Here is a 13,450-nt window from a genome sequence, read left to right as displayed (position 1 = left end):
CCTGTGAAAATATGGATAGGGCTTATGACAATCCAGTTGCATTTACTTAGAAGAAACAGAAGACAATGAATAGGACTGATGCTGGCTCAAGACAAAAGATACGGACAGCTCTATGTTCCAGGTCTATTATTGAATAAGAGCACAAAGTATCAAGATAATCCAATGAAACATAAAATGCATCAGCTTTTCCTCGCACACGCAGCTTCAGAAGCCAGAGTAAGGTACTGATTTTTACAGGTAACACCAGGTTCTGCTGCGATCCGGAGGGGGCGAGATTGCCAGCTGCCTTCCAGCCCTGCACATCTCATGGAAAAAAGGAGTCTGCTTCATCAATTCCTGAAAGTGAGGTCTTAGCAGCTGCATGCCTGAATCTGAGGGGCAATTCCACATCATGATGGTGTTGGTGTCTAGTGTGCTACGTCGTGCCCAAGCCCCCAGGGGCACTGTGTGTCCGTCTTCCTTGTTCGGCGAGACCACGGCAGCACAAACAGCTTTCCAGGTTTGTTTGTTCCTAAGGCGAGTATTCTCAGCGAATTCCTCAGATTATTATTTTTATATGCTTTCTGGTCATGTGATGTTAAGTTAGTTCCAAATTTTGCCTTGAACCAGTAGCCTCATTTCTTGCTGGTTCCAGTAATAATGCTACAAGGTGCTAAAATTGATTACTGATTGCAACATGCCAATCTTATCTTACTGTTCAGAACTTGATTCTAGCACTTTGGCATGTTCTTGGTCTTGTTTTCTTCTAGAACCAGTCTGTTCGGTACAGTACTATTCTGTTGGAACCCTGTTGTTTGGCTGAATGCAGAATATACATGTCTGAATGTTTTACAGTGCATGATTTAGGAATATCCTGGTTCAACCACTTATTTGCATAGATAAATGACTACTTTATCTCATTATCAGATTGACCCGTGTTATGGAGACTACAAATTCAATATCTAGTACATATATTAATATCACCTATTGAGGGTACAAACATGATTAAATTTCCAAGCAACATCATTTTATTCCAAACCCAAAACAGAACATCAAAGATGCATGAAAACAGAAGTAGTTAGCAACTCGTCTTCTATGGTGCACTTGTTCTGTTCATCCTTCGAATAGCTCCTCCAGCAGCTCCTGCAGCTCCTGAGGAGGGACTCCTGGGGTGATCCTATTGTTGTCCTCCAAGTATTCCATAAAGCCTGAAACGACTATCCCAATGATAGCTTCACGCAGCCTTTTCCTCAGCTCAGGGTCCGGGACTTTCCAGAGCTTTTGGGCAGTATAGATCGTCTGAAACTTGGACTGAAACTTCGGTATTGGTGAGCTTCTGGTGAAGCCACAATGAAATGTGGGATTATTCAGACACTTCAACACTGGTGCCCACGACACTTGGAGATAACTCTCTATGTAATTGTCGATTTTGTGAGTGGGGTCCTGGTGGAGCTGCTGCCCTATAAAGTTGGTGTTGTTGATCAAGAATAGAAACCTGATGCTCTGGTCTGAGAATGTCTGTGATACTTTGGTAAGCTTCTGTTCTAGAGAAGCGACCATCTCCATGATGAGGCTAGTAAGAAAAATCATATCTCCCTCTCGATGATGATGTGCATAATTTGCAGGGTGCAATGCCTTAACGTAGTTTACGACGGACCGAGTGACCTTGTGGATATTGGGTGATGGCAGCAGAGTGTGAGCAGTACCCCATGATGAGTCATCCCCCAAGGATGACATGACAGCAGTCCTGATGTGATCCACTGTGTCAGATACGGCCTCATCCAGCTTGCCGAGTTCTGCTGACAAGAGGCCTTCCATATCGTCGGTTATCCTTGTGGATCCTACATAGGGTGATGAACTGAAAGACATCACGATCTGTGTTGAGGCTCTGGAGAGAGCATCATGCACGTCTAGCAGTGTCCGGAGCTTCTCAGCTGCCCCCTCTTTGTTGGTAGAAACAGTATGTTGTTGGCAGCTAGGATCATCGACATTCAGAGGAGCAGCAATGGCGTCAACGAAGGTGAGCATCTTCAACAACGTCGTTTCGACAAATCGTACAAATTCAGGAGCTTCAGGGGGGGCAACAGTAGCTTCCTCCTGGTCCTGGCTAGAAAATCCACTGAAGCATGCCCGGACGATGGATGTGGTGATCGCCCGGAGAGCCGAGTTCCAACTCTGTACAAGATGCTGTAGCTGCCGCGAGATGAAGATCCTCCGCCCGGATGCATCGAGGTCAGCAAGACGGAAAAGCCAGGCGACCTGCAGCTCTGAGAGCCACCTGTCCGGGGCACTGAAGTTACCATCGGCACAAGCACTGAATTCCTCCACCAGGCCCCTGATGTGCAGGCGCAAAGTCTCCGCCAACTCTTGCGGGAGCTCCATGGCTCGTTCTTGGTCGAGCCCCTCGGCGCTTTCTTCCTCGACTGCCAGAGGTCGTTCCCCTACTGAATAGGATGAGGGGGTGTCGGTGGTGCTCGAGATGGTGGTACCTGAAGGGGCGCCGGTGTTGCCAGAAACCCACTGCCGATAGCCGCCGCTCCATGCTCTCCGTCGAACCGCCGCCATCCTGAGCCTGATCCTGGCTGCTTCGAATCTGTGTTTCTTAGTAATAGTTGAGTCGTTCTAGCGTTTGTTTGTCCTGGGGGAGGTTGCTTTGGTCACTTCGGTGCGACACCTCCAATGCCCGTCGTCGATGGTCATCCACGGCCGCATCTCCAGCCCCTTTCTGGATCCCTTTGTGTTTAGCGCCTTTCCATTTCGCGTGACGGGGGATCGGAGCCGTTCCATTCCTGGAGAGGAGGCCCGGCGGGCCATTCCATTACGCATCACCCCTTTTTTTGTCTGGCCGTTCTTGTCAAAAAATGTAAGAGTAGCGATTCTGTATAGATTTTTATTAGTTCAGCATCTGTTTTTTTTCAAAGCAAAGGTCTTGTAATAATTATCAAAACATATAAGTCTAAAGTGATTCAGATGCTTGTACCGCAGATGATTCGAAAACGTTTGCTTCAGAGTTGAGCTTTCACATGTATCCAATGACACTTGTTCTATCAGGTTTGATTAATCATTAATCTTCTGCGCGTAAATGATGGTGTCGGTGCAGAAAATGACCAACTAGTAAATATTTGTAGTTTTTACTGTACGTTGTGATCGGAGGTGGTCTAGCACTCAATGACACATGATTTATACTGGTTCAGGCAACGTGCCCTACGTCCAGTCGGGGTCGGTCGGCGACTTTATTCCTGAGCCCAGGTGATCAAAGTCTGTAGTGGGGGTATAAACGAGAAGGAGGAAGAAGGGGTGTACAAGAGGTTCGATCGGCTCCGACCGAAAGGGTCGCGGTCAGAACTTGGTGGTTTTGCGGTTGGGAGTGTTGATGTCGATCTAGTGAGTCTGGGCTTGAAGAAGTCGATCTCCTCTGGTTGGAGGGAGCGTATCCCTTTTTATAGATGAAGGGGATGGCTTTTTACAGGTGAGAGGGAGAGAGTACATATATTTCTAAGCCTTGCTGCCTACGGTGATAAAAACTAGATAATGGTTGAAGCCTCCCAATACTGTCGATATCGCTGTAGGATGTCAGATGTGTACGGAAGGTCGAGTTATCTTCTTCAGGAAGGATGGACGCCGGTACCTGCAAATACTTCTGGATGCCTGGTGGCATGTGAGGAGCCGCGCTATGTTCACTCGGTATGACAGATCCTGGAGCCCATATCGCAATCGGTGTCCAGAGACACGCGGAGGGGGCTTACCATATGGGAGTTTCTAGCGGCCCCTACAATACTTTGTGTCAGGGTGGCTGCAGAGCACTGCTTCGTGTAGGGTATGGTCCCTGGTACAGTGGTGTTGACTTACGAGCCATGCATTGCCTTTCTCCGCACGCCTTCTGGTTCTTTCCGAGCGGGCGTCCCCGGTCAGATGGTCCCCAGTCGGTTCTGGCGCGCCAGTCGGAGAACAGCGGTGAGCAGGCTTCCCGCGAGCCCTGGTCGTGGGGTCAGAGTCGCGGGGTTGGAGTCTGAGGCGATCCTCGGGTCAGGCTTTTCGAGTGGAGGCCGTGCGGAGGCAGCCAGGGCCTGATGGTAGCGCTCCGATCGGAGAGGCTGTTCGGAGCTGGCCTGAGACTGAGCTAGTGCTCCAGTCGGAGAGATGGACCGAAGGCGGCCTGGGCCTGAAGCGAGTGCTCCGGTCTATTGGTTTTAGACTTTTGGGCCGGTCCAGAAGAAAGAAAGGCCGTTTTTCTGGGCTGAGCCCTGGCGTGGAAGCCGGTCCCCGAGGGACCCTGGGTTTATGATCCCGATAGGAGCCCCCGACCCCCCGGGCGATTCGAACAGAATCGTCTGGAGGATTTTTGTCTTGCCGGTGGGTGCGCGCGAGCGCACCCACGGGTGTAGCCCCGAGCCCTAGGTGGTTCAGGCTGAACCGGTTGGGGGTGTTGTCTCAGCAGGCGCTTATGCATGTTTTTTAGTTTAAGACGGAATTTTGTTTAACCATGGCATCGTTGTGCAGCCGAGGTGTTTTTAAGCGCGGGGATTGGATTGAGACAGAACTTAACGATCTCGGCGTCGGTGCGCGCCGGGGATCAAACGAGGAAGTTTTTAGTTTTTGAAACAAGCCCTAGCGTCGGTGCGCGCCGTGAACGGAAATAACTTAGTTTCGGATGCAACAGAGTTCGATCTTTGATGTCGGTGCGCGCTGTGGGATCGGGTAAGGTGGAGTCACGAGTAGACCCAGGCGTCGGTGCTCACCGTGGATCGAAAGAGTTAGTTTTAGTTAGTGAAGCCGTCTGAAGCCGTTACGCGAGTTAAGGAGTCACGGTCCCAAGAGCCGTAGCCGGATGTCGCCGATCCTGTCGACGCTAGTTAAGGAGTCGCGGTCCCAAGAGCCGTAGCCGGATGTCGCCGATCCTGTCGACGCGAGTTAAGGAGTCGCGGTCCCAAGCCGTAGCCGGATGTCGCCTATCCCGTCGACGCGAGTTAAGGAGTCGCGGTCCCAAGCCGTAGCCGGATGTCGCCTATCCCGTCGACACGAATTCGGAGTCGCGGTCCCATGGCGTTTAAACCCTCGAGCCCTGTCGGGCCTTCGTGGGGGCTGTGAGTCATTTTTGCGCTACCCCATCCGGTTCCTCACAACCAGAGGGGCTGAGTTTCGTCGCCTGTCCCGATCGCTCGGGCTCGAAGACTAGCTCGGTGAGCTCGCTAACGGGTGTGATCGAGTGGAATCTGGGTCCGTCGTTCGTGACGGGGTCGGCATAGCCCTCTTGTGACATTCCACTACTCCTTTACCTTTAGCCCAGCAGATGCCTAGGTCGTTCCATAGATCGACCCAGGTGGCCTGATGGCCTCCCCTTCGATGGAGATTCTGTGGGCCTGAGAGGTTCAGGATCGAACGAGAAGGTTGAGATGACCCGGTTTGCCAGACCGGGCGAAGGCCACACGGTGCTCATCTACGGTTTTCTCCCCTGGCTCTGTTTGGTTGCTCATGTGGAATGAGGCAAGCCACCGCTTCGTGGCGCAACATGGAGCGTTTTGGTGCATTTTGCTGCACGTGCGATGCTTAGTTCCCGAGCCCCCGGGGGGTTCAGGTGTATGAGATGAATGCGCGTATGGATGTATGAATGATTTGTAATGAAATAGAGGGGCTTTGATGGTGTTTTACCTTAAAGACTAGAGCGACGAGGTTCGAAGAGCTCCAGTCGGAAATGCCCGTCCGAGACTTGCGCTTGTCAATTGTGGGTTAGTTCTCGTGTAAACAGTTTTGTATTTAATGAACACATGCTTACCTTGATGACCTGAGAGATGGGGTTCGGAGAGCTTCAGTCGGAAATGTCCGACCAGGACCCATGCTCGTCATTCGAGACGGAGTCGGCATGGCCCGCATGGGGCGCCCCTTCGCTTCCTACCTGTATCTTAGGTGCTTATCCTGAGTGAATCGATCGACTCAGGAGGCCGGTTGATCTCTCCTGGGTGACTCGATCGACTCAGGGAGGTCTGGTGGTCTCTTCTGGTGAAGATTCCTCGCTCTTCCTTCTTCTTTCTCATCGAGAGTGCCTGTACGCTGCGGCGGTTCCTAAGTGAGAGGAAGAGTGAGCAAGGGGGAGGACTTATGGATCCTTTTGCAACCCGGAGCATGATGTCGGATTGGAGGTGAATGTCGCCCCGGTCTTGGCCGAGCCGGATGCTGCGTCATCGGGAAGTGAGCAACTCGAGCCTTCATCACTTGCACCATCGTCGCATGTCGCCAGGCCGCCCCAGTAGTATGTAAAAATAATAGTAGTTTAGTGGAAGTGGATAGTTTTAAATTTGTGGTGGAAGCCCCCGTATAAAACGTTCGTATGCTTAACAGTTATAATGCTATTTTGTTTTCTGTGATGGAGTCATTCCGTTCGGGGAAGCTTGTTCCCTTCTGTTCCTTAGTTTCTCCTTAGCATAATTTTGTTTTAAATAATTTCTTTCTATTTCGTACCTGCCCGTTTGTTCCATAGGTCGCAACTTTGCGAGCCCGGGGAGTGGCCCGCGAGGCTCGGCCGGTTGTAGCCATAGGAAAAGGCGGGGTGCGATCAGTCGAAATGTTCTAAGGCAAAGTTACATAAGGTAAAACAAAAGAACGAACTACCCTTCCATTAGGGTAGGAAGGAATTTTCCATACAGCGGTAAACAAAACGGAGAGGTAGTACTCAATATGTGTATATTTATGGAGCCCCCAAGTGACCTAGGTTGAAAGCGTTCGGGCGGGGGTGCTCTTATAGGAGTATGTGCTTTAATCGAAGGTGTTTAGACCGGTTTTTAAGGGAAAAAATGATGTAGCTGTTCAATGTTCCAAGTGTTGTTGAGAACATTGCCGTTGTTGTCCTCCAGTCGATAGGTGCTCGGTCGGATTACTTCGGTTACCGTATAGGGTCCTTCCCAGGGTGGAGAAAGCTTGTGTTTTTCCTTTGTTGATTGGGTCCTTCGTAGCATGAGATCACCGACTTCGAGAATCCTTCCTCTGATCTTCCTTTCATGGTACCTGCGGAGGGTATATTGATAGTGAGCAGAGCAGATGACGGTTGTCTCATGGGCCTCTTCGAGCAGGTCGACTGCGTCTTGTTGAGCTGCCGTGGCTCGGTCGTGGTCGAAAGCTTTTACTCTCGGTGCGCCGTGGTCGAGGTCGGAGGGCAACACAGCTTTCGCTTCGTAGGCCAGGAAGAAAGGTGTGAATCCCGTGGATCGGTTTGGGGTCGTTCTTAGGCTCTAGAGGATCGCTGGGACCTCTGCAACCCATCGTCTGGCGTGTTTGTTGAGTCGGTCAAAGATGCACGTTTTGAGTCCTTGGAGGACCATGCCGTTGGCACGTTCGACCTGACTATTAGTTCGTGGATGTCCGACTGAAGCCCAATCGATTCTGATGCCGTATCCATTACTGAAGTCTTGGAACTTCTTCCTGGTGAAGTTAGTCCCGTGGTCAGTGATGATACAGTTAGGAACGCCGAATCGGTAGTTGATGTCAAGGAAGAATTTGACCACCTCTTCCGAGCGGAGATTGGTGATGGGCTTGGCCTCTATCCATTTGGTAAAATTGTCGACTGCTACGAGTAGGTGAGTAAAACCGCCTGGACCTTTCTTGAGAGCTCCTACCATGTCGAGGCCCCAGACCGCGAATGGCCAGGTGATTGGGATGGTTTAGAGCTCTTGTGCTGGCAAATGGGTTTGCCGAGCCTAGAACTAGCATCCTTCGCACCTGCGGACGACCTCCTTTGCATCTCATAGTGCGGTGGGCCAGTAAAAACCTTGGTGAAAGGTTTTTCTGACCAGGGACCTTGGGGCCGCATGATGCCCGCAGATCTCAGAATGGACCTCGAGGAGGATCTGTTTTACCCAGCTAGCGAGGACGCACTTCATGAGTACTCCTGACGGACTCTGTTTGTAGAGTTCGTTACCGAGCATGACGAAGGTCTTGGAGTGTCGAGCGATTCATCGAGCTTTGGTTCTTTCAAGTGGGAGAACCTCCTCAAGGAGGTAGGCGAGTAGCGGTGCTCGCCAATCGGTTTGATCGGGTGCCAATACAACGACGTCTGTGGGTGACGTCATTATAGAGGTACTGGGGTCAGAGCCCCCGAGCACCGGCTGGCTATCGGGGTGTGTCTGGGTCGGACCTTCTAGGATGCGGGCGGATGGCTCGTGGGTGTCGTTGATGAAGACTCCGCTCGGGGGCGGATCTCGCCTGGTGGCCAGTTTTGTGAGGAAATCAGCGACGTCGTTGTCCCTTTGAGGGACGTGATGCAGTTTGATTCCCTAGAATTTGTCCTCGAGCTTACGCACCTCTTGGTAGTATGCTGTCATGAGGGGGCTTTTGTAGGAGGATTCCTTCATGACCTGATCAATGACTAGTTTCGAGTCGCCGCGGACGTAGAGTTGCGTAGCGCCGAGCTCGATGGCGATGCGTAGTCCGTTGATAAGGGCCTCGTATTTTGCGGCGTTGTGTTGAAGCCGAAAAGTGGAGGCAGATGGCGTAGCGGAGCCTACTCCCATCTGGGGAGATCAGAACCACTCCAGCCCTCGAGCCGGGTGCCATTATGGACCCATCGAAGTACATTGTCCAGTACTCGTGGGAGACATCTTGGGCCGGTAGCTGGACCTTTGTCCATTCGACGACAAAGTCCGTGAGAGCCTAAGACTTAATCGTGGTGTAGGGGGTATACCTGATGTCATGGCCCATGAGTTCAAGGGCCCACTTAGAGATTTGTCCCGCGGCGTCATGATTGCGGATGATGTCTCCGAGTGGGTATGAAGTGACGACTGTGACTTCATGGTCGGTGAAGTAGTGTAGGAGCTTCCTGGCAGCCATTAACATGGCGTACAGGAGTTTCTGCACCTAGGGGTACCAGACCTTGGGGTCGGTAAGCACTTCTCCGATGAAGTATACGGGTCGCTGCACTTTGAGCTGGTGTCTCGGTTCCTCCCTCTCTACGACCAGGGCGGCGCTCACCACATGGTTACTTGCCGTGACGTAGAGGAGGAGGGGTTCTCCCCGCTTGGGAGCGACGAGGATTAGGGCCGACGTTAGGAACATTTTGAGGCTTTCGAGAGCCTGCTAGGCTTCCTCAGTCCAGACGAAGGCGTTCGTCTTTTTGAGGAGCTTGTACAGCGGCATCCCCCGTTCACCGAGCTGGGAGATGAAGCGGCTTAAGGCAGCCAGGTAATCGGTGAGTCTCTGCACGCCCTTGACATTGCGTATGGGGCCCATGTTGGAGATGGTCGTGATCTTTTCAGGGTTGGCTTTGATGCCGCGCTCAGATACAATGTATCCCAGTAGTTTCCCCTTTGGAACCCCGAAAACACACTTTTCGAGATTCAGCTTGATGTTGAACCTTCGGAGGTTCGCGAACGTCACGGCCAAGTTTGCGATCAGGTCGCAAGCTTGAGTCATTTTGACCACTATGTCATCAACATAGACGGCGATCGTTGGTTTTGGCCGCTCGGCCTGATCGGGCTAGTTGAGCGGGTCGATTTGGTCGGCGAAGCATTGCTGCATGCACCTTTGGTAGGTGGCGCCAACGTTCTTCAGGCCGAAAGGCATGGTTACATAGCAGTACGAACCATACAAGGTGATGAACGAGGTTGTGAGCTAATCGGAGTCTTTCATCGCAATCTGGTGATAGCTTGAGTAGGCGTCCAGAAAGGAGAGGATTTCGTAACACGAGGTGGAGTCAATTATCTGGTCTATGCGCGGTAATGGGAAGTGATCCTTTGGGCATGCTTTGTTAAGTCCAGTATAATCAACGCACATTCTCCACTTCCCGATCTTTTTTCTGACCAGGACGGGATTGGCAAGCCAGTCGGAATGGAAGACCTCCCTGATGAACCCGGCTGCCAGGAGTTTGGCAATTTCCTCGCCTATGGCCCTACGCCTTTCATCGTCGAAGAGACGTAGGCGTTGTTTGGCGGGTTTAGAGCCCGGGGTAAGGCGTAGTGTGTGCTCGGCGACCTCCCGAGGTATCCCTGGCATGTCAGACGACTGCCATGTGAAGACATCACGGTTGTCGCGTAGGAAGTCGACGAGCTCGCTTTCCTATTTGGCCGAAAGCTGGGTCCCGACCTGGACTGTCTTGGTTGGGTTGGTGGGATCGACACCCACCGCCTTGGTTTCCTCAAGCGAGCGGAAGGCCATCGAGGAGGTTGGTTTGTTGCAGTCTAGGACTACAGGGGTTGACGACTCCCTGAGCTGCAAGAGCTCGGACGAGTTGACGACCGAGGTGGCGAGCTCGTAGTGCTCGTGGTCACACTCGAAGGCGTGTGAAAAGGTGCTACTCACTGTGATGATACCATTTGGTTCCGATATCTTCAGCTTGAGGTAGGTGTAGTTGGGGATCACCATGAATCTTGCGTAGCATGGTCGCCCCAAAATGGCGTGGTAGGACCCCGGAAAGTCTACCACTTCGAAGGTGAGGACCTCTGAGCGGAAGTTGGCTCAGCTGCCGAACGTGATGGGCAGATCGATCTATCCGAGTGGGTATGCCTGCGCTCCCGGGATTACCCCATGGAAGGGGGAGCCCATTGGGCAGAGCTCTAATCGGGGGATGCGCATGGCATTGAGGGTGTCGACGTACAGGATGTTGAGACCGCTGCCCCTGTCCATTAGCACCTTGGTGAGGCGCTTCTTGCGGACAATGGGGTCAACAACGAGCGGGTAGCGTCCTGGTCTCGCTACGTAGGAGGGATGGTCCCTCTGATCAAAGGTGATTGGGGATTCCGACTAGCTAAGAAAAGAGGGGACGGCCGTTTCGGCGGCGCATGCCTCCCTATAGCGTACCTCGTGCTGGCGTTTGGACTAGATGGTGTCGGATCCGCCAAAGATCATGATGCACTCCTTGGGTTTAGGGAAACCGTCCCTGTCCTTACCTGCTGCGCCGCCCCTCCTGACTGCTGGCTCCTTGCCGTCCCCCTCCTTTGGCGCGCCGGCCTGTCGGAGGAAACGTTTGAGGAACTCGCACTCCTTGTAGAGGTGTTTGATGGGATAGGCATGATTGGGGCACGGACCATCCATGAGTTTGTTGAAGTGGTCAGGTAGTCCCTGTTGGGGCTGCCTGGGTGCGTGATCAGCTACGGCGATCAACGCGGTATCGTCCATCCGATGTCGATCCTTCCTATTCTTTTTGCCCCTCTGAGTGGAGGGGCCTTCGTCTGGATCCGCGTGCTTGGGTCTACCTTTGTCCCAGCCTCTGCTGAAGACTGCTCTGACTGCCTCTTCACCAGAGGCGTGGTTGGTGGCGATGTCAAGTGGATCGCGGGTGGTGTGGGGTTTTAGGCAGCCAAGCTTGTGGATCAGGGACTCGCAGTTTGTCCCGGAGAGGAATGCGCTGATGACGTCTGTGTCGACGACATCAGGGAGAGAGTTACAACGTTGGGAAAACCTACGGATGTAATCCCGTAGGGATTCGCTAGGCTCCTGCTGGCAGCTCTTGAGGTCCCAGGAGTTTCTCGAGCGGACGTACGTCCCCTAGAAATTCCTGACGAAGACCTTCTTGAGGTCAGCCTAGTCGCGGATACTGTCGTGTGGAAGGAATTCGAACCATGCCCGAACATGCTCCCCTACGCAAATGGGAAGATATTGGATGATGAAAAAGTCATCATCCACTCCTTCGGCTCGACAGGCGAGCCGGAAGTCTTCAAGCCAAATGCCTGGGTTTGTCTCCCCGGTGTATTTGGTGATGTTGGTGGGAGGCCAGAAACGCTGCGGAAACGGCGCTCTCCGGATGCGCCGGCTGAAGGCCTGTGGCCCCGGGCCCTTAGGGCTAGGGCTCCGGTCATCTGGCCGGCGATCGCGCCTGGGGTGCGTTTCTCCGCTTCCCTCGATGATTCGGCCAGGGTCCGTGTCGCCTGCTGCCGTATGGTGGACGTCATTACCATGTCGGGCTTGACGACGGTTGCTAGCGACGCTACGAGCGTCCTGGTGCGGTTGGTGTGGAGCAGGCGCCTGGTTGGACCGTGGCGCGACTGCCACCCCCCGAGCCGAGCCTGCCGTCTGCGGCGGCGAGCGAACAGATTGGTCCGGCTGGTGTGTCCCCGTCCCCCTAGTGGGCAGAGAGGGCGAGGGTTGGAGTCGCTATGCGGAGATTTCCACCTGTTGGACGGTGGTGACCTCTACTAGAACCTGGAGGTTCCGGTAGACTGCCCGCTCCTGAGGGTCGACGGGCTCGGGAACACCGTAGAGAAGCATTGTTGCAGCAGCGATATTCTAGCTGGCCCGAGCGAATTGTGGGACATCATTCCCTTCACTCACGATGTTGTGCTGAACCTGACGAGTGCGACCCCAGGCGCCACCTACCAGGCTAGGTGCGTGGGGCGCAACGTGTTGTACCGACGGCGCCGGTGCAGACGGCGGCTGATGCTGCCGTCGTTGTCTTAATTCCTCAGCGTGTGCTTGCGTAGACGCGAGGGCTCCCGCACGTGGGTCCGGAGGGGTGTGAGTCCGCACAGACTCTGCAACCATAAGCGGTTATCGCGGAGCATCCTCCATAGCACACTCCAGGGACAGACAGTGGCGGGGTGCCACGTCACCGATGCTTGAACTGTCGCTCTCGCCATCATCATCCGGAAGTTTGTGAGGAATGGCAGGAACAAAGCCCACTACTCCCACGAACTCGGACGTGAGGGGGGACAGTGCCAGCATCCTTCGGAGTCCCCGAGCGTAAGCGTCCACGGAGGACGCAAGGCCGTAGGGGAACCGATCGTATGGCATTTGTGGCGTGGGCGGTACATTTCCTCCGGGTGACTGGTGAGAGATAGTAAATAAAGAGTGAGTAGCACGCATATTACTCACAGTGGGGTTTGAGCAGAGAGTTTGCTCGGAATGAAGCGCAGATGCCGCGCCATTGAAGTCGCGCGTCCCAGAGTCGATGGAGGACGTTCCTCTGACGGGTGCTGGGTCGGAGCCTCCTCGCAGAGGTGGAGTACGCCGAGCCGGTCGGCGATGAAGTCCAGGCTCTCGAAGCAGAAGGCCTGGAATGGCTCGAAGATGGGTGGAACCCACATCTCGGCGGGCGAGACTGCGGGGAACTCCAGCGAGCCGAAACGAATCATATCGTCGGAGCCCGCCACGGCAGGAGTGGCAGAAAAATGGGCCATCCGATGACCAAAAGGTGTTGAACGTACAACGTCTTCCCCATGGACGGCGCCAACTGTCGGTGCAGAAAGTGACCAACTAGTAAATATTTATAGTTTTTGCTGTACGTTGTGATCGGAGGTGGCCTAGCACTCAATGACATAGGATTTATACTGGTTCAGGCAACGTGCCCTACGTCCAGTCGGGGTCGGTCGATGACTTTATTCCTGAGCCTAGGTGCTCAAAGTCTGTAGTGGGGGTACAAACGAGAAGGAGGAAGAAGGGGTGTACAAGAGGTTCGGTCGGCTCTGACCGGAAGGGTCGCGGTCGGAACTGGGTGGTTTTGCGGTTGGGAGTGTTGATGTCGATCTAGTGAGTCTGGGCTTGAAGAAGTCGA

The 13,450-nt window shown here is 53.5% G+C and overlaps 1 protein-coding gene across 1 annotated transcript; it reads right to left on the bottom strand.

The window, feature by feature from the left end:
- Positions 1–122: 122 nt before the first annotated feature.
- LOC136529445 (exocyst complex component EXO70A3-like) lies at positions 123–2,993 on the bottom strand. Its single transcript, XM_066522524.1, has one exon. The coding sequence runs from the start codon at positions 2,542–2,544 to the stop codon at positions 1,093–1,095; it is 1,452 nt and encodes a 483-aa protein (XP_066378621.1). The 5' UTR covers positions 2,545–2,993; the 3' UTR covers positions 123–1,092.
- Positions 2,994–13,450: the final 10,457 nt, after the last annotated feature.

The sequence above is a fragment of the Miscanthus floridulus genome, chromosome 19 (genome assembly GCF_019320115.1).
Source record: "Miscanthus floridulus cultivar M001 chromosome 19, ASM1932011v1, whole genome shotgun sequence".
In the NCBI taxonomy this organism is placed as follows: Eukaryota; Viridiplantae; Streptophyta; class Magnoliopsida; order Poales; family Poaceae; genus Miscanthus; species Miscanthus floridulus.
This window is presented reverse-complemented; position numbering and strand designations above follow the sequence as displayed.

What these genes read in the sequence shown, in the direction of transcription:
- LOC136529445 (XM_066522524.1), bottom strand. Translation starts at nt 2,544, where the DNA reads ATGGCGGCGGTTCGACGGAGAGCATGGAGCGGCGGCTATCGGCAGTGG.